The 25,262-nt window shown below is 41.9% G+C and overlaps 1 protein-coding gene across 2 annotated transcripts in view; it reads left to right on the top strand.

The window, feature by feature from the left end:
* LOC135219778 (endonuclease/exonuclease/phosphatase family domain-containing protein 1-like) overlaps nucleotides 1–25,262 on the top strand; it is a gene marked incomplete at its 5' end in the record, with an annotated part of 134,150 nt that overhangs the window by 90,076 nt on the left and 18,812 nt on the right. For both annotated transcript variants that reach the window (XM_064256829.1, XM_064256830.1), the window contains 1 exon segment: nucleotides 15,983–16,123. In XM_064256829.1, coding sequence (XP_064112899.1) covers nucleotides 15,983–16,123 — 141 coding nt within the window.

The following is a 25,262-nucleotide window of genomic DNA, read 5'->3' on the forward strand; positions in this document are numbered from 1 at the left end:
ACTAGTTATAGTATAATATATTATATAATATAATAATATATATATTCCTATATATATAATTATTATATATATATCTATAATCGCTTATATATATATATATATATATATATATGTATATATATATATCTATATATATATATATATATATATATATATATATATAAGATATGAATAATTATACATCACATCGAACCGTGATCCATTTATATATCAATTCAAGCTACAAATGTCCTTTAATATCTAAATTCACTTTAGAATTTAGATATTAAAGGACATTTGTAGCTTGAATTGATATATACAGGGGGTACTCGAGTTACGACATTGATCCGTTCTTACGATGCGTCGTAACACGATTTTCAGCGTAAGTCGGGAACATTGAAAATACCACATGATTTAATGTAAATACCTATTCAATAACAATGAGAGAACAATTCCTTACCTTTATTAGTTTGATTGGCTTGCACACTGGAGAGGAAGCTGCGGTGCTGGAGAGACTGGGGGTGGTTAGTGAAGAGAAAAAGAACCTCCAGAAGTTGCTGGAGATGCTGAGGAGATGATTCATTGATGAGGCAGAACATCTAGTATGGAGATGCTGACGGAGGTGATTCTTGAGGTGAGGCAGAACATACTCGTACTGGATGCTGAGGCAGGTGATTTCTTGAGGTGAGAGAATACTACTGGAGATGTTTGGGGCAGGTGAGCTTTGAGGCAGAACCTACAGAAGGTGCTGGAGATACTGGGGCAGGTGAGTCTGGGTTAGCAGAACATTCAGAAGTGCTGGAGATTGTGGGGCAGGCGAGTCTGGATTAGCAGAGGCAGCTGAGGTAGAGGGTACAGGATCTCCTGCAGGCCTCTCTACCTTCTTAAAATACTGCTCCAGGTTAGTCTGAACAGAGAGCGACCTCTTTTCATCCAAGATCTCCTTGTAACACTGCATCAAATCCATGACGCCTCTGGAAACCCTAGTGACCTGTCCAAGTTGGGATCCTGAGCCTCAAAAGTTGACAACGCTTGCTGCAACTCTGCAAAACCTCTTATCAAGTCCTGCCTTGTGAAAGCCTTAGGTCTCTGGGGTGGGTGCTGCTTCTTCTTCCTCTATCATCTGCTTCTCCAGTTGTATCAGGTCCTCAGCAGATAACTCCTCGCCATGAGACTCCAGCAGCTCTGTAACATCATCAACCTCCATCTCCAAATTGATTTCCTTACTCAGGGCAACAACGTTCTTGACAACTAGCTGAACTGTGTCCTCAAACCCATGGAAATCATTCACAAATTGAGGACAAATTTTCTTCCAGACACCATTCATGTTTGCTTAACCTCCTCCAGGAATTAGTCAATGTTCTTTACAGCATCAAGGATGTTGTAGGATTTCCAAAAGTCCTTCAGAGTCAAGTCCTTCTTGGTTTCAGTTGCCTGTAAAGCCATAGCAATTGTCCTTCGTAGGTAGTAGGCCTTGAACGAAGCAATCACTCCTTGGTCCATAGGCTGTAAAAGGGCCGTGGTATTATGTGAGGGTAAACCACCTTGACATTAGGGTTGAAGTCTCCCAGCTGGGCAGGGTGTCCAGGGGCATTGTCCAGCACTAGCAACACCTTAAAGGGGATACCCTTGGAGGCGCAATACCGCTCCACACTTGGAACAAAATGGTTTACGAACCAGTCCTCAAACACTGCAAGTGTCACCCATGCCTTCTTGTTGGACTTCCAAATTACTGGTAGTTGACCCTTCCAAATGCCCTTGAGTGCCCTTGGATTTTCAGCCTGATACACCAACAGGGCTTCAGTTTGAAGTCGCCAGCAGCATTACCCCCAAGAAGTAAAAGTTAGCCTCCTCCTTGCTGGCTTTATGACCGGGTGCTGACTTCTCCTCCTTGGCGATGTAAGTGCGGTTAGGCATACGTTTCCAAAACAAACCTGTCTCGTCTACGTTAAACACTTGCTGAGCAGAATAACCCCCCTCCTTAATTATCTCAGACAACGCTTTAGGAAATTCACTCGCTGCTTTCTCATCCCCTAGCAGCTTCACCTTGCAATTTAAGGTTATGGTAATTGGCCCGAGCCTTAAATCGCATAAACCACCCCTACTAGCCACAAACTCTTCACATTCACTTCCCTCCCCATTTTCTTTTTTTCAACGCTTCAAACAATCTTTTCGCCTTCTCCTGAATCACCATAAGGCTGACTGGGATACGCCGTTGATTTTTGGTCTTCCAACCAAGCACCAATAACCTTTCCATTTCAATTATAGACCCACTACTGCTGCTTAGTTATCACTGTCGCTTTCATAGGAGCAGATCCTTTCACATGTTCAACGAGCGCTCTTTATCTTTGATAATGGTAGCAACGGTCGAACGGCTAAGGCCAAGCGAGCGGCCAATGTTTGTTGGCGTTTCTCCCTTCTCAGATCGCTTTATAATGTCCACTTTAATTTCCATGGTGATGGCCTTTCTTTTCTTCGATGCACTACCATCAGAAGAGTCCGCCTTGCGCTTGGGAGCCATAACAAAGAGCAAAAAGTTACAAAAACGATACAACACGAGGGAGAGAGAGGCAGTGTAAACAACCAAAATGGCGTATGGGCGAGGAATGAGCGTAGCGAAGCGACGCCGTCCTCTCCCCCACAAAGCGTATTCTTCCGCCGTGCGCCCGGAACTAGTTCGCGTTTGTTTACGGCTTAGCTTACGGACGCTAAAACCGCGTAAGACGGAACGACGCAAAATATTATTTTTTTTATATTTTTTTATGGGGGCGCGTTCGTAACCACGAAACATCGTAAGTCGAGACCAGCGTAACCTGAGGACTTACTGTATATATATTATAATAATAATATATATATTATATATATATATATATATATATATATAGATATATTAATAATATATATATATATATATATATATATATATATATATGATATATATATATTAGTATATATATATATATATAGATATATATCTATATATATATATCTATATATATACTATATATCTATATTATAATATATATATATATATATATATAATTTTATATATATACTATAGGATATTATATATATTAGGGAATATATAGATATATATATTATATCTATATATATACTAGCTATATAATACATACATACATACACTACACGTGGGTCCCGCTGTATTCACCGGGGATGCGTACCAGACCCCCCCCCCCCTTCCCGTGAATAGTTGGAACCCCTATGCAAATACTGAAACAGGCTATTTTGTTAGTTAAAACTCAAGAAAAACCCACTAAAAATTTTGATCTTGGTTTTTTTTAATAGTTTTTATCACAAAAAGTGCATTTTAAGATGAAATTGATAAAAAAATAAAAAAAACAGGAATTTGTGGAGATTTCTCATAGAAAAATAGTATCGTGAATATGCAAATTTTCCGTGAATAATGCAGGGAAACATTCGCAAGAGAAATCCGCGAATGTGTGAGTCCACGAATCGGAGAACGCGAATACAGGGGGGTCCACTATATATATATATATATATATATATATATATATATATAAAGATTATATATATATATATATAGATATATATATATATATATATACTATATACAGTAGTACCTCGAGATACGAAACGGCTCAACTTACGAAAAAATCCAAGTTACGCAAAGGCAAAGACGAAAAATTTTACTGCTCTAACATCGAAAGTTTCAAGATACGAAGGTTTCTGAAGTCCGAGATTCGCCCCATAACAATTTTGAAACTCGCGCCGCACGCCGCCATCTTAGTTATAGTAGACTCGCCACCATCCTCCTGCTCTCCCATTGGTTCCTGATGCTGGCCAAGCCATGAGATCCTTCTCTCTAATTGGACAGCATCCCTCCCATCATGCATCTTCTATACATATGTACTACGTGTTGGCGTGCTTTACCTCGGCCACTTCGCACCCGAAACTTTACCGTACGCAATCGGCATTCGTTCGCTCTAACGATTTCGTTTAGTAACGTAAATTCGTTAGTGATTTCGTTGCAGTACGTACATATTATCGTGTTGTGCTACTTTATCGTGTTGTGAGAACGTAACTTAATTACGTACAGTACATAGAGTCATGGGTCCCAAGAAAGTTGCTGAAGTTCACAGACAGAAGAGAATGCTTTCTATGGAGACAAAAATGGAGATAATAAAAAAGTATGAAGCTGGCTTGCGGTTGAGTGTGATCGCTAAGGAATACGGCCGAAATCCGTCGACGATAGGCACCATCCTTAAGCAGAAGGAAGCCATCAAAGCAGCTACACCTTCCAAGGGCATCACTATTTTGTCCAACAAGAGGAGCCATGTGCATAATGAAATGGAAAGGCTGCTTCTTGTATGGATCGAGGAGAAAGAAATCGATGGCGATACGATAACTGAGACGGCAATCTGCCAGAAGGCCAGCGCTATTTTTCGGCGATTTGATTGGCCAAGCCAAAGACGACGGCGGAGAGGGGGACATCAAAACGCAACCCCAGAGTTCAAGGCTTCTCATGGGTGGTTCCGAAAAATTCCGTAAACGGACTGGCATCCATTCGGTGGTGAAGAAATTGAAATTACGTAAACTATAAAAAAGTAAAAGAAATGTAAAAAAAAAGAAAAATAAAAAAAAGACAAATTTTATTTATTTTAAGTTTTTTGTAAAGTTAAGTGTTACAGTTTTGTTAATATGTTTTGTAAAGTTTAGTTTGTTTTTCTGACATTTTTTTATGTGTTTCGTAAAGTTAAGTGTACGTATCTGCCGTTTGTCGTCCTCCTCCTCCTCTGCCGCCACTTTCGGAGATAGCCTCACTCGAAAGGTAAGCTTCGACATTTTACGTTACGTAAAAATAATTTTCTTGTACACTAATATACACTTTATTTATCAGGTTTGGATTATTATTCTTAATTTAGGTATTGAATGGTCCAAATTGTTGTAGTATTTCATTGTTTATAGGTCAATTTAAATTTTCCTAATTTATAGTGTTTATTTTTTTACCATAATGAAAATTTCTTATCTAGCAAAAAAATGACTTTTAGAAAAAAAACTCCTCATTTGATTGGAGGTCTACATCAGGTCTATATATTGTAGTAATCCCAGGTCTATTATATCAAGGGAGGAGATAGAATTTGAAAAATGGTTATTTTCGGAATAAATCGCCCTGGCGTCACAAAACTGAAGGTCAGAGGCTAAAATCATATGCGGTTTGGAGATGTCCCAAGTCACCTTATTGAGTGGTATGAATATCAAAGTCCTGTTCTTAAAGAATAGCATTAGCCAGCCGGCCCCCTTAACAGTAGGTAAGTATCCAAATAATAAATTTTTATGTTGAAAATTTATATTTTCTATTTGTCATATTTGTGTAATTAGGATATACATACACACACACACACTATATATATATATATATATATATATATATATATATATATATATATATATATATATATATATATACAGGGGGTCCTCGAGTTACAACGTTGATCCGTTCTTAAGATGCGTCGTAACACGATTTTCAGCGTAAGTCCGGAAACATTAAAAAAATACCACATGATTTAATGTAATACCTATCAATAACAACGAGAGAACAATTCCTTACCTTTATTAATTTGATTGGCTTGCACACTGGAGAGGAAGCTGCGGTGCTGGAGAGACTGGGGGAGGTTTTTTTTGTTTTAAGTGAAGAAGAAAAAGAACCTCCCAGAAGATGCTGGAGATGCTGAGGCAGGTGATTCTTGAGGTGAGGCAGAACATACTACTGGAAATCAAACCCATGGAAATCATTCACAAATTGAGGACAAATTTTCTTCCAGACACCATTCATGTTTGTTTGCTTAACCTCCTCCCAGGAATTAGCAATGTTCTTTACAGCATCAAGGATGTTGTAGGATTTCCAAAAGTCCTTCAGAGTCAAGTCCTTCTTGGTTTCAGTTGCCTGTAAAGCCATAGCAATTGTCCTTCGTAGGTAGTAGGCCTTGAACGAAGCAATCACTCCTTGGTCCATAGGCTGCGCTCTTTATCTTTGATAATGGTAGCAACGGTCGAACGGCTAAGGCCAAGCGAGCGGCCAATGTTTGTTGGCGTTTCTCCCTTCTCAGATCGCTTTATAATGTCCACTTTAATTTCCATGGTGATGGCCTTTCTTTTCTTCGATGCACTACCATCAGAAGAGTCCGCCTTGCGCTTGGGAGCCATAACAAAGAGCAAAAAGTTACAAAAACGATACAACACGAGGGAGAGAGAGGTAGTGTAAACAACCAAAATGGTGTATGGGCGAGGAATGAGCGTAGCGAAGCGACGCCGTCCTCTCCCCCACAAAGCGTATTCTTCCGCCATGCGCCCGGAACTAGTTCGCGTTTGTTTACGTCGCTTACGACGCTAAACCGCGTAAGACGGAACGACGCAAAATATTATTTTTTATATTTTTATGGGGGTGCATTCGTAACCACGAAACATCGTAAGTCGAGACCGGCGTAACCCGAGGACTTACTGTATATATATAGTATAGTATATATATATATATATATATATATATATAATATTATATATATATATATATATATATATATATATATATATAAATTTCTCTGGGCTCAGTTCGCGTCGCTGCGCGAAAATATTCCCTTTAATTCCATTATTTCTAAAGGTAAATGCACTAACACATACCAGAGAATAAATAAAATAAGAAAAGGTCAGTTATAACTGACTCGCTCACCCTCCAAGAGGGCGTCGGTATGAACACTAGGGCAAGTGAGACCACTACCACGAACCTCTTACCAATAGAAATCTCCCACTACAAAACCCCCACAAGAGGTGAGCCGACCCACAGAGTGGGCAGCAACTACTACTACTCCATCCCATGCTGCCGACTGCTGCGCCTCTGGTGGCCATCCTTTTAAGTTAGCGCACTGTGTACACACGTACCCTTTTTTGCTCTTGTGTTTTTTGTGCCCCTTACAAGGATTTTACTAGATATGGAGCGTTCAGCCATCGCAGCAGCTAAGTTAAGTAATCCGTTAATGTTTCTATTGGGTTTTTTCCAGCTTTGAGTCAGTATTTGCCGTTTTTTAGGTATAAATACTGCCTCTTGGTCGGAAGCATGGCGGCATTGTTCTGCCTCGTGGCGGGTTCGTTCTTGGTCTTCCATACCTAGAACCTTCCCTTGTTACCTTACGCTCTATTGCTAGTTATCTTTATTATGTTAGGGGTCCAGCCTACTTGGTTTATGTCATGCATGCATGTCTTCTTTACCTTGCGTAGGCATCTTCCATCCAGACCCTAGCCACAGCTCTTAGTATCGGCCCCGGCTAGCTTTGAGTGGTAGACTTTCTTTCGGGTTAGTCGTACACTCCTGGATTTTTCCTCCTACTGATTTACTTTCTTACTTTATTTTAATTTAATTTTAGTAATTATTTATTTTAGGTTAGCCTACGGCGTCTGGCATATTACGTAGCCTAGGTCCTGTATTTCATGGTCCCCAGTTTATTGCTTCCTCTCATCAGTTCGGTGGCTTCTCTATAGCATCTCACTGATTAGTTGGTTGCTTGATCCTAGGCTATGTTTTTTGATGTGTTTTCTTATGTTACCGCTCCGTGGTCACCATGTGATCACGAAGCAGCCAGGCGCCCGTCCAGTCACCCTACCCTCCTCCCGCTCTTCCATAGAGCCGGGGGGAGGGAGGTCTGTCCTCGCTCGCTCCACATACCCGTGCCTGTCTCCCTCTCTCCCTAGGCGGAGGGAGTAAGGGAGGCTGGACAGACCCAGGACTGGACTTGACCGTTCTCTTGCTTCATGGTGCGCTGGGGTGACTAGGTAGGGGGATTGGCCTTCCCCCTCCATTGTTACTCCGTTGCCCCGTTGTTTGCTCGAGTCTGTTTCGCCCTCTCGCTCCTTCCCGGATTGTTGGTGCTTTTTATCTTACCGGAGCTCCGTCAATCACGTGGAAGGTTGCTAGTTCACCCTTGCGGGCGGACATCAGGCGTACAGTTGGTCTTTCCTAACCATCCCGTCTCGCTGATATCGCGACACGAACACCGCCGCGCACCGGAATTATTCCGGTACTTAGTGCTATTAGGCTTAAGTGTTTTTGTGTTTATTTTAAGCTATCATAAGTTTAATTTAAGCTAGCCTAAGCCGAATCCCTCCCTTACCCACGTTGTCACACCGGACCTTTCCGGGGTTTTAGCCTATTCAGGCGGTAAGGGAGGGGTTATGCCCAAAATTTTTTCGCGCTCCGGCATGCAGCGGAGTTCTATTAGCTTATTAGCCTGTAAGTGATGTCTTTTTAGGGTACTCATGTATCTTTTCACTTACAGACCACTAACTGTGAGCATCCAGGATGCAATGCCATGCTCCAGGACCCCTGTGGACATGAAGTCTGCAGTCCCACGCTCCATGCGCGACTCCGCACGGGAATCTGCAGGTCTGGTTCCACGAAACCTGCACCATATGTTACGATCTCGTGAGTCAGTTCTTAGACGGGGTAAGTATTCCCAACTCCGTTCGGTAATTCCAATAAATGTTTTAAAATCTCAAGTTTAATTTTAATCTTTTATTTTAAGCTTAAGCTCTTTTTATATTGGATGTTACATCCCCTATGTCTTTAGACTAAGCCTATTATTATTAATTAAGTTTTAATCTTAAGTTTAAACTTAAAACTAATGAACGCCCTCTCTTCCAGGCTCCCGCCGTTAGAGATACCGCTCTGGCAACCCTGAGGGCTTGGGTCGGCGGATTCGGGAAGAACGCCGCCAAGGGACAGCCCTACATTCTAGAGAAGAGGTTGGCTGTCCTAATCTTCCCCGGCGGCAAGTCGACGGGTTACGTCGACCCGGCAGAGGCAGCCCCGACTATGGCGGCGATTCATCAACAGCTCGCCGCTTCGTTAAAGGAACCAGGCCAAGATATCTCGTCGGACGTCGCGACACTTGATTTAAATATAGAGCCCATGGTAGGTGTTGACGACCTGTTGGTCGAGGTAGGTACGTTGGACGCCCAAGGGCTTCCCTTGGGCGCCACTGGGTCTTCTACTCCTGCTAATTCTCCAGCTTCCTTCCAAGGCTTTACAGGAGCTGAGCTCCTTTATACTTCTCCTGACGCTTCAGTAAGACCTAAGGTCAAGGGACAGACGGTTGTAAAAACCCTCAAAAAGACGTCGTCGTCGTCCAAAAAGACTTCGTCGGCGTCAACGTCTCGTAAGTCTCCGGCTGCAAACCCCGGAGCAGAGAGGTCTAGAGCTTCTGTTTCAAGCTCCAAATCCTCAAAGAGCAGGTCTTCCAAGGAGAGGCCACGTACTCCGGCTGAGCCAGCAGTTTCTCCTCTCCCCTTGGTACCTGTTCCAAGTTACCCATCCACCTCCGCAGCAGCTCCGGTTTTGGATCCCAATGCTGGACTGTTGCAACACATGGGAGACTTGGTCGGCTCTCTGAGGAACAGCATGGAGCAGATGTTCTCCCGGTTGTCCGACAGGATTACGTCTCAGGACAACATCATCGCCGGACTTAATCATGCCCCTCTAGCTACTCCCCCAGCTTTCGGCACCGGACTAGCTCAGCTCCCACCTCATGACTCTCTGCCTCCGTTCTCTATGAATAACCCCGTCCAGGACGGTCTTATTTCCATTCCGGAGTGTGGTACTCGAAGGATTGAGGACTTCGAGTTCTACCCGGAGGGTCTCCAACCACCGTTCATTGGCTACGCCAGACTCACTGACGCAGCCATGACTAGAGATGACAAAGTCCCTAAGGAGACAGTCCTCTACTCACGTGACCAGCTCAAAGAGAATGGCTCAGGTGTTTAGAGGATATGGATTGTTCAAATACGAGAATTCAAGCCTTCAAGAGTCCCTTCACCATTTTTACGATGGAGGAAGGAACTCCTCTTCCCTTTCTCAGCAAAATAGCAACGGTCACTATTCCAGCGGCCCAGAAGGGGGAGTCGTTGCCACAGCTAAGGGAAGCAGACCCCACATCTCCTTTGCTCCCTTCACTCGGAGAAGCTGTGGGAAGATTTACCCAACACCTTTTCGGCGGGCAAACTCAAGCCAGACTCTGCTATGGATCAGTTTGGTGAGAAGCTGCCTAGGCTTCCGGACAGCCTCATTCAAGCTGAATTTGAGGCCAAGACTAGGCTAGCCAGGTCCATTAATACCATGGCTATGACAGAAGTAGCGACTATTTCTTACGGTTCTGAGCCGCTCTTTAAGCTTCTCACCAAGTCACTGACGCAAACAGTCCAGTCTGACATGTTTGAGTTCGCTACAGCCAGAACTAACTGTCGGAAACATGTCCTCCAGGAAGCAACTATTCGTCATGAGCCGAATAAGTTGCTTTCATCCAACATCTGGGGGGCAGACCTCTTTCCTGATTCAATGGTAAAGGAGGTCCAGGCGGAAGCGACAAGGCTTAACCAAAGCCTTAAGGATCGTTGGGGTCTCTCTGCAAAGAGACGCCAAGACCAGTCAGCAAGAGGTAAGTCTCAGAGGAAACCGAAACGTTATCAGCCTTACCAGAAAAAGCAACAACGCTTCACCCAGGCTGTTTCGGCTGTTCCGTTGGTACAATCAGCCCAACCCTCTACTTCCAAGGCTCAATCACAGCCCATCTACATGATTTCCCCCCAGCCTCAACCTTCCACCTCCTACACTGTCTCCCCAGCCTTCAACCAGTGTTCGAAGGCCAGGCCTTTCAGCAATACGACCGCTTTGGCAGGGGAGGCAGAGGTAGGGGATCCTTTCGTCAGAGAGGATCAGGAAGGTCTCTCAACAGGGGAAAACACTTCCGGGGAGGCCGTGGAGGTCACTCAAGCCAGCAGCAGTGAGAGCTCGAAGGTAGGAGGGAGGCTGTTTCTCTTCCGGCACCGGTGGGGATTCAGCAAGTGGGCACAGAGTATTGTGTCGAAAGGCCTGGGTTGGAGTTGGGTTGCGAATCCCCCTCCACCCAGACCTTTCCTTCAACTTCCATCGAAAGAAATGACGGAGTATGCGGAGGACCTCCTTCAGAAAGGAGCAATAGCGAGAGTCAACAGATTAAAATTTCAAGGTCGCTTATTCAGCGTTCCAAAGAAAGGCTCACAATAAAAAAGAAGGGTAATCTTAGACTTATCCCGCTTAAACTTGGCCATTCGCTGCGACAAGTTCAAAATGCTGACCATCTCGCAGGTGCGGACCTTACTTCCCCGTGGGGCCGTCACCACCTCTATCGATCTTACAGACGCATACTATCATATCCCTATTGCAAGAACACTTTCGCCCTTATCTGGGCTTCAAGATAGGAGATCAAGCATTCTCCTTCAAGGTAGTTCCCTTCGGTCTGAACGTGGCACCCAGGGTGTTCACGAAGTTGGCGGAAGCCAGTCGTCCAACAACTGAGGTCTCAGGGGATAATGGTAGTAGCGTATCTCTACGATTGGTTTTTGATTTGGGCTCCAACAGTCGAGGAATGTCACAAAGCCACACTGAAAGTAATCCAGTTCCTAGAGTATCTGGGATTCAAGATAAACAGGACAAAATCAAGACTCACTCCGGAGTCCAACTTTCAGTGGCTGGGCATTCAATGGAATCTATCCTCCCATACTCTATCGATTCCATCAGCCAAGAAAAAGGAAATAGCGAGGTCAGTAAAGCAATTTCTAGAACACAAATTTGCTTCAAGAAGAAGCCAGGAAAGAATCCTGGGTTCCCTCCAATTTGCCTCAGTGACAAACATCTTGATGAAAGCCAAACTGAAAGACCTAACCAGTATCTGGCGCTCGCGAGCAAATGTCAGATCCAGGGACAAGTTGTCATCAGTCCCACAGATTCTACGGAATCGTCTACGCCCTTGGGCAAAAGTGAAGAACCTGTCAATATCTGTACCCCTTCAGTTTCCTCCTCCGGGGATTACCATCCACACAGACGCTTCATTAAGCGGCTGGGGAGGATATTCTCAGTTCAAGAAGGTTCAAGGAACTTGGTCACCCCAGTTCACGACATCTGAATCATGTCATGGTAGCCATCTTCTCCCTGGCGGACAAGTTCAGTTGGCACCTCTCCTCCACCCATATAGCTGGAGTGAGAAACGTCATAGCAGATGCTCTATCCCGCTCAGTTCCTCTGGAGTGGAATGGTCACTGGACAACAGTTCGTTCCAATGGATTCTCCGGAGGGTTCCAGGTCTACAAGTAGATCTATTCGCATCTCAAGCGAACCACAAACTTCCATGTTATGTGGCCCCCAACCTGGACCCTCTGGCCTACGCCCCGGACGCTCTGTCCATAGATTGGAACAACTGGGAGAAGATTTATGTCTTTCCTCCAGTGAATCTTCTCCTGAAGGTACTGAACAAACTCAGGACGTTCAAGGGTCAAGTAGCTCTAGTAGCCCCAGACTGGCCGAAGAGCAATTGGTACCCTCTGATTCTGGAACTGGGTCTTCGTCCTCTTCGAATTCCCAATCCCAGGCTCTCCCAGTCAGTACAAACGAAGACTGTGTTCGCTTCCTCAGGAATTCTCAAAACCCTAACTTTATGGACTTCATGAAGTTTGCGGCTAAAAAAGATGCAGATATTGATCCACGAAATATTCTTTTCTTGGAATCCGATAAAAGAGATTCAACTTTGAGACAGTATGATGCTGCAGTCAAAAAGTTGGCATCCTTCCTGAGAGATTCGATATTAGATCATGACAATCAATTCAGCTATATCCTTTTTCAGATCTTTATTTGAAAAAGGCTTAGCAGCTAGCACTATTACGACAAACAAGTCAGCCTTGAAAAAGATTTTTCAACTCGGGTTCAACATAGACTTGACAGATTCTTACTTCTCGTCTATTCCCAAGGCTTGTGCTAGACTTAGACCTTCAGTGAGGCCTACGTCAGTATCGTGGTTCTTGAATGATGTTCTAAAGCTGGCTTCAGAAACAGACAATACGACATGTTCATTTATAATGCTCTTAAGAAAAACTCTATTTTTATTAAGCTTGGCTTCAGGAGCTTGAATTTCAGAACTGTCGGCGTTATCCAGAGATCCGAATCATATAGAATTTCTTCCCACAGGGGAAGTTCTACTTTCTCCGGAACGTAGCTTTTTGGCAAAGAATGAGGATCCTTTGATGAGGTGGGAACCGTGGAAGGTTATACCCCTTCCACAAGATGTTTCTCTTTGTCCAGTATCGACCTTACGAGCCTTTCTGTCCAGGACTTCCTCATCCTCGTCAGGTCCTCTCTTTAAGAGAGAAAAAGGTGGTACTTTATCTATTAAAGGTATCAGGCAACAGATCCTGTACTTTATTAAGCAAGCCAACCCTGATTCCTTCCCTAAAGCTCATGATGTCAGGGCAGTTGCCACCTCAATTAACTATTTCCAACACATGAATTTTGATGATTTAAAAAAGTATACTGGATGGAAATCGCCGACAGTATTTAAGCGTCATTACTTAAAGTCCTTGGAAGCTCTGAAATTTTCAGCAGTTGCGGCGGGTAACATAGTTTCCCCCGACTCTGCTTAATCTTAAGTTGAAGATCCAGTTCTCCTTTCTACCTATCTCATTCAACAGTTTGTCTATACCTACCATGTTCATCTACGTCTACCTTGAGTCTTAGCTGCTCTTGTGATAGTACAGTGGGTGTCCCTTATTTTTTTGCTAGGGTCACCCACAATTGTTTGTATATTCAGTTCTCTATGATGTGGTCCCCTTATTTTTATGCTAGGGTGACACATCTACATTTGCAATGGTTACGAGGGTTTTTTAATATTAAGAACATAATAATTTATTTACTACATTATTGTCTAAGTTTGTTCAGAATCATTTCTATTATTATAATTGCTTTATTTACTTTTGTATATAATAACTATACACAGATGTTAAGTTCAACATATATTCCATGTAAGCCCTGTACATATATGTTAACTTTAAGGTAATTTTAAGGAATAATTTTCTAACCTGTATAATTGTGTATATGTATATTTTTTTTGGCAATTATAATACTTTATTTTATTTTAAGTTTTATTGAGACCTTATTTATTTATTTTCTTTTACAATCTTGTGCTAATTCTCTGGTACGATTTCGCGCAGCGATGCGAAACTGAGCCCAGAAAAGGGATTTTGACGTAAGGAAAAATCTATTTCTGGGCGATTGGTTCGTGTCGCCCAGCGAAATCCCACCCTACCCATCCCTGCGCTCAAGATTGTCTGCTAACTTCAGGATGGCCACCAGAGGTGCAGCAGTCGGCAGCATGGGATGGAGTAGTAGTAGTTGCTGCCCACTCTGTGGGTCGGCTCCCCTCTTGTGGGGGTTTTGTAGTAGGAGATTTCTATTGGTAAGAGGTTCGTGGTAGTGGTCTCACTCGCCCTAGTGTTCATACCGACGCCCTCTTGGAGGGTGAGCGAGTCAGTTATACTGACCTTTTCTTTATTTTATTTATTCTCTGGTATGTGTTAGTGCATTTACCTTAGAAATAATGGATTAAAGGGATATTTCGCTGGGTGACACGAACCAATCGCCCAGAAATAGATTTTTCCTTACGTCAAATCCCTTATATATATATATATATATATATATATATATATATATATAATATATATATATATATATATATATATATATTTATGTATGTGTATATAGCTTTTTTGTGAACCTTAGTGCACATCTTAGTATATATATAGTGATTGGACCCACTATGATGAAGTAACAGTGACATTTACTGAGTTTTTCTTTAAGAGCAAATGATACAATGTTTACAATCTTTGTTTTGATGAAATAACAGTAGGAGACAGACGAACGCACACATCCCTTGCATGGAGGTCGATGCTGATCTAACAGTTCCTTCGGTTCTTGTGAGAGCCGGTTTAGTAAATCAGACCGTGAGAAGGGTGTTAATTCGTTTGTCTGTGGTTATGGTGAGTGAGCGTTGCTCACATCCTGTCGAACTAGATATTTTTGGGAGGTTTTTCCTCCTTGACCTGTGACACAGAGCGCAGCTATGTTTTACAGTAAAGAAATGGGTTACATTTACATTTTTATGTAATTTCCATTACATATATTTTACTTGTACAACAAATGTCATTACAGAGCATTACATGCAAAGTAATCTTGCAATACATATTTTTCCTATATTTATCATAGTTGTATTTTTTTTAGGTGTTTTAAGCTTCTTACTAGTGTGGCATATCAATTTGTTTGATAACATTAGCAAGTCTCTTATTTCTTTGTTAATTTCTTTCATTTTTCTTGACAAATTTCTTTACATTAATTTGAGATAATTCTGTTTTTTTCTGTTTAACCTAAGATATTCTGTAATTGAGAATTTTTCTCATACAAGATTGTCTTTATACAATTTTTAATTCTTGTAATTTTTTTCTAGCACTTTTTTCTTTTTGAGATACAGACAAATTTTTACTACAAAACGGACAAAAAGGTTTATTTTGGTATAAACTATACTATGTTACAAAAATGATATAGTGTGAAAATGCTTTTTGAACCATTTTTTACTCTTGTAATGTTCTGACGAAGCTGATTTTGGTCTGATGGCCATTTTAGAAAAAAATCTCCCCATATCAGAATCACATACCCAAGCTCAAAATCATTCCTAGACATCAAAGAAATATTTTGTCAAGAAAGCTGCTGTGTACACCTCCATGGAATAGTTACCACCTATGCAGCTCCTGTACTACAGGGACTTTTTTTTTCTTTTACACATTGCTTTAAACCTTTTAATATACTACGTACTTGTGATTTTCATCATAGGTTCAAGGAAGAAAAATGTTGATACTGGAGAGGTGTTGGAGGAAAGGTCATGCCTCCAACCACAGCTTCTTTCTTTAGCCATAAATTGTGATTACCATTTTCCTTGTCATGAATAGTTAGGAATGATTTAAAGAAGTTTGTTTTTATAAACCCTGAAAAGAATTTAATGCACTGTCTCTCATGTGTATTGCAAAACTTGGATAACATGTTATTTGAAGCTTGGGCTAGTGCCTCCTTCCTTGTTTATATTGTTTATATGTACACATGAGCTTTTTTTTTTTTTTTTTGTAGCATTTGGTGTGTTGAGGGATGCTTCCTATTCTAGTGTTGTTCCAGAGGATACTTACACCAACATAAGTATTAAGAATAGTGAAGGATCATGTTGTTGTGACAACATTTGGCTCAATCCTCATACACGAAGATTCTATACAGGTTAGTCTAGTGTGTTGCTTGAACTTGTACTATTCATTTAACAATGAAAAGCTTTTGTGTACCCAAAATTGACTTGGATGGATTAAAAAACAGGTTTTAACATTGGGAAAACCTATTTTTGGTAGTTGCTGTTGAGTCCTCAAGGAGTTACCCTTTCCATGGCTTATCCAGAGCTCCTTGGTGACAAGGCTAATGTCAAAGAATTCTCTTTTAGGTGGTTTGTGTCGTAAGGATAAATATTATAACATTGATAGGGTATGCATGGACTCAGGATATTCTCTTATCCTTAGAGAATGCTAAAACCCAGTTTACCTACGTCAAAATCTGCAAGAAGAAGAAATGGCTATGCGCACGTGCCGTCATATTGTTTACATACGACTAAACACGCAACATGAAGCCATTCCTTTCTGTGGTCAATGCAGGATGAGCCCTTACCCAAATTCCATGTCTTTTTGTCAGGGAAGTAGGAGGGTTTTGAGGACTCAATAGCAACCACCAAAAATAGGTTTATCTTAGTCAAAACCTGTTTTTGAAAGCGTAGTCTCTGTCTGTCCTCAAAGAGCTTTACAAAAAGTGACAGGTGATGAAAAACTCAAGTTTTAATCCCAACAACCCTAAAACATTTTTGGTTTAGGGTCAAGTCACAAGTTTCAAGGCCCCATTCTTTATTCCAGGTTTGGTATGTTTTTTAGGGTGAAGTTCTGTGGTGGCTTCCCTAAGCATGCTGGGTATGGTTGGAATGTTGTCAAACCTTCCCCAGCAATAGCTAGCATATCTGCCTGTTAGGAAGACCTGTGGTTTGCCGCTGCATTGGCTATGGTCAAGGCTATCCATGCCACCTACTGAAACACAGTGTAGTCTAATTTGTTCGAGCGTGTGGCAGTAGTGTTGCTAAAGTATAGGAAAAAATGGACCTTCTGAGATGTCTGCCATGACTTCTAGGTAAACCTTAACCCTTAAACGCCAAAGCGGTATTTTAAAAATTGCCTCCCATATGCAGGCGGCGTTTGCGAGTGAGCGCCAAAGCGGAAAAAATGTTTTTTAAAAAAAATCACAGCACGCTTAGTTTTCAAGATTAAGAGTTTATTTTTGTCTCCTTTTTTTGTCATTGCCTGAAGTTTAGTATGCAACCATCAGAAATGAAAAAAATATCATTATCATATATAAATATTGGGATATATGACAGCGCAAAAAATAATTTCATATATAATTGTATACAAATCATGCTGTAAGCAAAACGGTTAAAGCTAACGAGTTAATTCTTTTTTTGTTGTATTGTACACTAAATTGCAATCATTTTGGTATATAACACATTGTAAAACGATCAAGGCAACACAGAGAAAATATTATCACAAAATGATGCATGAATTCGTAATGCGCGGACATAAAAAAAAGCTGTTTTAAAAAATTCACCATATATTAAAATATTGTGCTAGAGACTTCCCGTTTGTTGCCAAATGAAGGTAATTGATTTAATATTACTAGACTGTAAGTGTTGTAGCTTACAATTGCAATTTTTGACCATTTCGGTCAAGTTAAAGTTGATTGAAGGACGAATTTTTTCTATTTATCGTTATTTATATGAAAATATTTCAAAACTGATAAAAGCTATAACCATAGGTTGTTTTTTGTTGTATTCTACATGGAATTGCGCACATTTTCATATATAAAACTTTATGTAACGTCTAATTTAAAATGGAGCAAACATTATGTCAATAGGACGAAAAAATTTTGATTTTTTCGGAAGAGTTACCGCGCGGACGTAAGGAAAAAGTTTATTTCATAAATTCACCATAAATCAAAATCTTGTGCTAGAGACTTCCAGTTTGTTGTAAAATAAAGGTAAATGATTGAATATCACTAGAATGTAATAGTTTTAGCTTACAATTGCGTTTTTCTACCATTTTGGTAGAGTCAAAGGTTGAAATTTTGGCACTTATCATTATTTATATGAAAATATTTCAAAACTGATAAAAGCTACAACCATGGGTTGTTTTTTGTTGTATTCTACATGAAATTGTGCACATTTTCATATATAAAACTTTATGTAACGGCTAATTTAAAATGGTGCAAACATTACGATAATCAAACAAAAAAATTTCGGAAGAGTTTCCACGCGGACGTAAGGAAATTTTTTTTTTTTTTTTCATAAAATCACCATAAATCAAAATATTGTGCTAGAGACTTCCAATTTGTTGCAAAATAAAGATAAATGATTGCAAATTAAAGGTAAATGATTGCAAAATAAAGGTAAATAATTTAAAATGGGTCAAACATTACGACAATCAGACGAAAAAATTTATTATTTTTTCGGAAGAGTTACCGCGCGGACGTAAGGAAAGTTTTCTTCATAAATTCACCATGAGTCAAAATATTGTGCTAGAGACTTCCAATTTGTTGCTAAATGAAGGTAAAATGATTGAATATTACTAGAATATGAGAGTTTTAGCTTACAATTGCATTTTTCGACCATTTCGGTAGAGTCAAAGTTGACTGAAGGCTGAAATTTTGGCACTTATCGTTATTTATATAAAAATATTTCAAAACTGATAAAAGCTACAACCTTGAGTTATTTTTTGTTGTATTCTACATGAAATTGCGCATATTTTCATATATAAAACTTTATGTAATGGCTACTATAAAATGGTGCAAAAATTATGTCAAAGTGACGAAATAATTTCTGAGATGTGTCGCTGATAATTTTTAGTGCGAGAAGAAAGAAATTCTCGCTTGCGCGCCTGCGTAACGATTGTAAACAAAACAACACCTTGATCCGTGAGCTCCCAGTATCCCCCAAAGCGCGTGATTCAAAAGTTTTTGCCTAGTAGCCCTATAAGTATTTTTCCGCGAATTTATAAAACAACTTTTTTATATCGACGTACCATACGTCCAATCGGCACCCAACAGACAATTTATATTGACGTTTAATACGTCCAATCGGCGTTAAAGGGTTAAGTGCTTGAACTGGGCATAATGTTTTGTCTGCTAAATCTAGTTTACTTAGAATAGGAAGTTGCCTTTATAAAGGAATCTCATTCTTGGCCAGTGGACCCCCCATATTCTGTTGATGCATACCAGATAGGTAGAATCCGTGAATACTTAGAACCTCCCTCTAAAAATGCTTATAACTTGCCTCTGCCTATCTTGAACATGTAAATACCAAAGTATCCCTAAAAATATCATCCTACATCAAATATACATTGAAGTATCATCCTATTACTGTAAATATAAATCTTTGAAATATTATTAATACTATTTCAAAATTAATCTTACATTTTATGGTTAAAAATATATGTATGATCTGTATAACAGTTACGTATGCCTAAAGACTTTCTCTCATACAGTTACCATTAAGAGAGAGAGAGAGATCATTCAGGTGGACCAGACTCTCTCTATACACGGCTCTGACTACTCCTATATACTTAAACCTTATGCTTTCTTGTTCTCCTACTTGCAATTTCCATTTCAATTTCCCAATGGTTTCCTTTAAAAATTCTTCAGTTCCTCTGCAGCAAAAATCATCTACGTGTGTACACAAAATACCATTCAATTTATTGTCTTTTTTCCAAAAGAATAGATTAGGTTCTAGTCTATTTCTCTCCTCTTTAAGCTCTTCCACTACTTTCACCACTTTATAGTAGTATGTGCCATGTGTTACGGATCGGGATCCGATCAGGTTCTTTATTACAATAAACAAATAGGATTCAATAGCAACAATTGAAACATGGGATACGAATATAGAAAGAATTCACAAACATAAATGCAGAATGGTTTCTCTTATTTACATAAAATTAAATCTGACTGGTATATATGTGAAAAGGGGGGAACAGTGTAATAATAAAATACTTGCTGGCCAGTTTTTCAGCTGTTGAGATCGGTGCTCGAAGCGATCGCTTCACAAGGAGACGTTAAATCTTCGTACTTCAGGAAGGAATGACTTAGTCTTGAAACTTAAAGGGCAGGTTACTTCTCAAAACCACTTGCAGACACTTCTTAACGGAACGGGTTTACTCTTTGTCGGGACTTCTCTCTCAGACTATGAACTACGGACTTTACTTTCTTTTTTCCGTTCCCATTCTCTCTCTTGTGTCCTCTTCCTCTCTTATCCTTTGTCTCTTCCTTCTTCTCTTATCTCTGATGATCTGATCTCTTCACTTCCTCAGAGTCCTATACTATATGTATATGTCAATCTCGGGGCGAGGCTGAACAGGTGGAGCTAACCAGCGAACGTTTCCATCCCAAGAACCTTTCAGAAGACGCTGGACGAAATGTTATATCATATCCAAAGCGTTGTGTCGCTAGCGACGACCGCGTGCTGGAGTTCCACAAAATAACAGAGTATTCTCAAACAATCATGAGAACAGACACCCCAAACATGTGCGGTAATACCTCCTTGCTGCAGACCTACTCAAAAAAGATACATTTTCCTTTCCTTTAAATGTGTTTTTTCACTGTAAAGCGATTACCATCACACCAAACTTTTGCAGCATCCTTGAGCCCATAAACAGTTTTTTTCAACTTCCATAATCCACTCCAATCATCTAACTAGGTGGCTTTAAATATACTTCTCTTTGTATCTCGTCACCTTGTAAATATGCAGTTTTGACATCCAATGTATAACAATTCCAATCTCACTTTTAATATGGTAAAACAAAATTTTAAAATTTCAGCACTGCATGTGGGAGCATCTTTTTCCCATTCTGCCATCTCCTCTTCAAAACCTCTAGCTACCAGTCTTGCTTTACATATCCTTTCCCTCTCTTTTATCTTTTCAGTTACTATCCATCTTGTAGATATAGCTTTTCGTCCAACATCATTTACCCCCTCATATATGTACCTTGTTTTCTCTCCAACTTTGAAGTTCTTTTTCTGTGGTTTCCATGACACTTCTATTTTCAAATCCTAGCAACGCCTCTTCATCTTCAATTTTTTCTACCTGACCATAATCCCTCAAGTTAACCCACCCCTTGTCACCTGACTACGAGTCTTGTACATTGTACAAATCAGCCCATGATTTGCTTAATTTTTTTCCTGCAAGGCTTAATATAGTCCATTCTTCTACTTGTCCTGTATCATGTTTACAGCTCTAACTCTATTTCCCATTTTGAATTTTGGTATCTCTTCTATTAACTCGCCTATTAACTCACTTTCCCCTTTGTCTTCTGTTGTTTCCTCTACCACATCTCTTTCTATAGCCTCTTCTGTGTCTGTATTCCTTCTCCATCCAACTTTTATCTCCTTTCCTTCCTGCCTATCTACATTCCTTAAATTTGGGCCATGGGATTTACCTTTCACATGTGATTTATCTATTCTAGAAGATATCTTTTCTGTTTCTGGTGATAGTCTTTGAATCCTAGTAACATGTATTTTAACTACTTCTTTTAAGGAATCCCCATGTTTAACTACTACTGTTTTCCCTGATACTCCCACTACCTGAGCAGGTCCTCTCCATTCATTTTCATTTTCATTCTTATAGAATACCTCATCTCCCACAACTGCTTCTTCAAATTTATACTCTGATGTTTTTGTTTAATGCAATTCTTATTTTTGTACATGAACTTTCCTGTCAGATATATACTTAGCTTACGTGTCTGACGTCACGACAGAATTCAAAACTCGTGGCACACGCGACAGGTAGGTCAGGTGATCTACCTTACCCGCCGCTGGGTGGCGGGTGTAAGAACCAATCCCACTTTCTTGTCAGATTTTCTCTGTCGCCCGGCTTGACTACACCTGTTGTTAAGTCCTCACGATAGTTGGATTTATTTCTCGTTGCCGAGGATTATTTGGATTGTCTTTTTGGTGAAGTACCCTTTGTCCGTTGGCTTGGCATACGCTATTTTGGATTGTTTTTTTGATTTTTCTTATAATGGCTGATTCTGATCTTAAAAAATCTACCGTTTTTCGAGTGTGCTCTGTGAGTGAATGCAAAGTGAGGCTACCTAAAGCATCGGTAGATCTTCACAATGTATGTATGGGTTGTAGAGGTAATGAATGTTCTTTCAATAACCCGTGTAAGGAGTGTGAAAGGTTGGATGAAGATGGATGGAAGTCTTTCTTCCTATTTAAGGAAGTTAGAGAAAGATAGGGTCCGTAAAGCTTCTTCTAGGAGCTCTAGTAGATCGCGTATTAGCGAACCTGATGTAGAGAACCCTGCTGTAGATTTAGTACCTTCTCCAGTTTCAGCCCCTGCTCCCAGCATCGAACCTGAAGATTCGCATTCGGAGGTGGCCTCCATGAGAGCCACGATTAGGAGTATGGAGAGCAAAATACGCTCGCTGCTTGAAGGTAAGAGTGATAGTGCCAGTGAATTGTGCAGTGCCCCTAGTGCAGTGGAGGGTACGTCTGACCGGCTCACTAATGCTTCCAGGCCTAGACTTCTTCCAGACTCCCAGACCCAGTGGAGGAGGAAAGTCAACAGCCGCAGGAAGATTAGGGAGAACCCCCACCGGTCAGACGTCCCCTCAGCAGATCCTGATGCACGTTCCCAGGCTGCCTTGGATCGAACCTAGAAAGAAGTGTTGCACCAGTGCTTCTCTTCATCTTCTTCGCCCTCTCCTAAGCGCGGATGGAGCGCCTCGGAATCCTCGCGCCCTCTCCAGAGAGCCTGGAAGGCGCCTTACGCCCTTCCCTCCAGCCCTGAATACTTCTCGGAAGAGCCGGAGGTAGAAACCAAGAGATCCAGGAGATCACAAGAACCCTCTTTTCCTTTTCTCCCTCGACCCTCATCTCCAGTTGAAGCGTTCGTGAGATCGCCGGCGCGCATTCTGGCAGGTCTGCAGGCGCAGATCTCCGCTCTGGCTGACTCCTTGGCAGGGAGTTCTCACCGTCGGAAGGACGTCTTGCTCCCGGTGAAGAAGTCAAAGAAGGACCGCATGGATTTCTTGCCTCCTGCAGGAAGGTACTAAGAGCCTCGCAGCCGCGCTTCTTTTGAGCAAGAACGCAATAGGGACTTCTCTCCGAGCAGGCGCTTCTCACCCCTGAGCAGGAGACAAGAGCCTGGGAAACTTCTCGCGCCAAACAGGCACTCTTCTCCTGGTAGCCGCTTGTCCAGAGTTAGACATAAGGAACAGGACGAATGTTTCGCTTCTAGCAGGCGCTCTTCGCCAAGGATCCATTCTTCTCCTGGCAGGCGTCAAGAGCCTGACAGGCGCCAGGATTCTGGTAAATACCAGGAGTTTGGTAGGCGCACCTCTCCAAGCAGGCGCTCTTCGCCAGGAAGCCGCTCTCCCTTGGACAGGCGCTTGGAGCCTGGTAGGCGCATTTCACCAGAAGTTCGCTCTTCGCCAGAGACACTATCTCCTCTTGACAGACGCCGAGAAGCGAGTAGACGCCCAGAGCCTAGTAGGCGCCAAGAAACCAGTAGGCTCCGTTCACCGAGCAGGCGCCCTTCCCCAGGTAGCCGCTCTCTTCTGGACAGACACACAGAGCCTTGTAGGCGCTACCCGTCTGGTAGGCGCTCTTCGCCGGAGAGCATTTCTCCCCGTGGCAGGTGCCAAGAGTCTGGCAGGCGGTCTCCCCTCGACACGGCCTTAGGATATGACAAGCGCGCCTCTTCTAGTAGGCGCTCTCCTAGTAGGCGCTCTCCTAGGAAGAGCTCCCCTCCAGGCAGCCGCTCTTCGAAGCATCATTCTTCCGAAGAGGATCAAGAGGCTACGGATGATGAGTTATCAAAGGATTCTTCGGTCTCTTCATACAAGAGGCTTACAGACCTCCTTTTGCAAGAGTTGGAGATTCACTCTCTGCTGTTGCTCCTCCTTCACCTCCTTCTTTGTTTTCGACGACGAAGACTACCAAGACTTCTTCGTACGTCAAGATGAAGCCTACCGTCTCGATGAAGAAGGCCCTTAAAGGTTTTGGTGATTGGTTGGTCTCCAAGGAGGAAAAAGGAAAGACCGTGTTTTCTTTCCCACCTTCCAAGTTGACGGGAAAGATGGGCTTTTGGTACGAGTCAGGGAAGCCTTTGGACCTGGTTCTTCCCTCATCCGCGGACTCGGACTTCTCTTCGTTGGTGGATTCTGCTCGTCGCTCGGCTCTTAATTCAGCAAAGAATGAGTGAGTTGGACCACCTTCTGAAGGGAATGTTCCGGGTCCTCGAAGTTTTTAACTTCCTTGACTGGTCCCTGGGAGTGTTAGCAAAGAAGATGCAAGCCCAGGAGTCCCTTTCACCTGAAGATCTTCATTCTGTCCTGTCTTGTATGGACAAGGCAGTGAGAGATGGCTCTGGCGAGGTAGCTTCTCTTTTCGGAGCCGGAGTTATCAAGAAGAGGGTAGTGTACTGCTCTTTTCTGACAAAAGCAGTTTCGCATGCACAGAGGGCCTCTCTGTTGTATGCTCAACTCTCACCACAACTTTTCCCGAAGAAGATTATCCAGGACATCTCGAGTGCCCTTTCAGCGAAGGCCACGCAGGATATGTTGGCTCAATCTGCTAGGATTCCTAGGACTTCTTTCCAACCTAAACCCAAGAAAGAAGCTACTACAAGACAAGAGCCCTTTCGAGGAGAGGAAAGACCTTCTCTCGATCTATTAGATCGAAGAAGTAGCACCCATGTCCTCCAGACTACTGAGTTTCTCAGACGTCTGGGCCCAGAAGGGGGCGGACAACTGGTCCCTCTCAATCATCAGGAAGGGGTACCTCATTCCCTTCATTTCAAGACCTCCCTTGACCACAACACCAAGGGAGTTGGTGGCCAAGTACAAAGACCCTCACATGAACCCTTGCTCTAGCAGTAGAGCTTATGCTGGAGAAGGAAGCTGTAGAGCTAGTGAAAGAGCCTCTTCCCGTGGGTTTTTACAACCGCTTCTTCCTAGTTCCCAAAGCCTCAGGAGGATGGAGACCGGTTCTGGACGTAAGCGCCCTGAACGTCTTTGTGAAGAAGAGAAAGTTCGCCATGGAGACGACATCTTCAGTTTTAGCAGCTCTTCGCCCGGGGGACTGGATGGTGTCACTAGACCTTCAGGACGCTTACTTCCACGTGCCGATCCATCTTTCTTCTCGAAAATTCCTACGGTTCATGTGGAAAGGAAAAGTTTTCCAATTCAGGGCCTTGTGTTCACGGGGCTCATGAAAAATGTAGCACAGTGGCTACATCTGGAGGGAGTGAGGGTTTCCCTCTACTTAGACGACTGGCTTATCA

Source organism: Macrobrachium nipponense, chromosome 1 (assembly GCF_015104395.2).
Source record: "Macrobrachium nipponense isolate FS-2020 chromosome 1, ASM1510439v2, whole genome shotgun sequence".
Lineage (NCBI taxonomy): Eukaryota > Metazoa > Arthropoda > Malacostraca > Decapoda > Palaemonidae > Macrobrachium > Macrobrachium nipponense.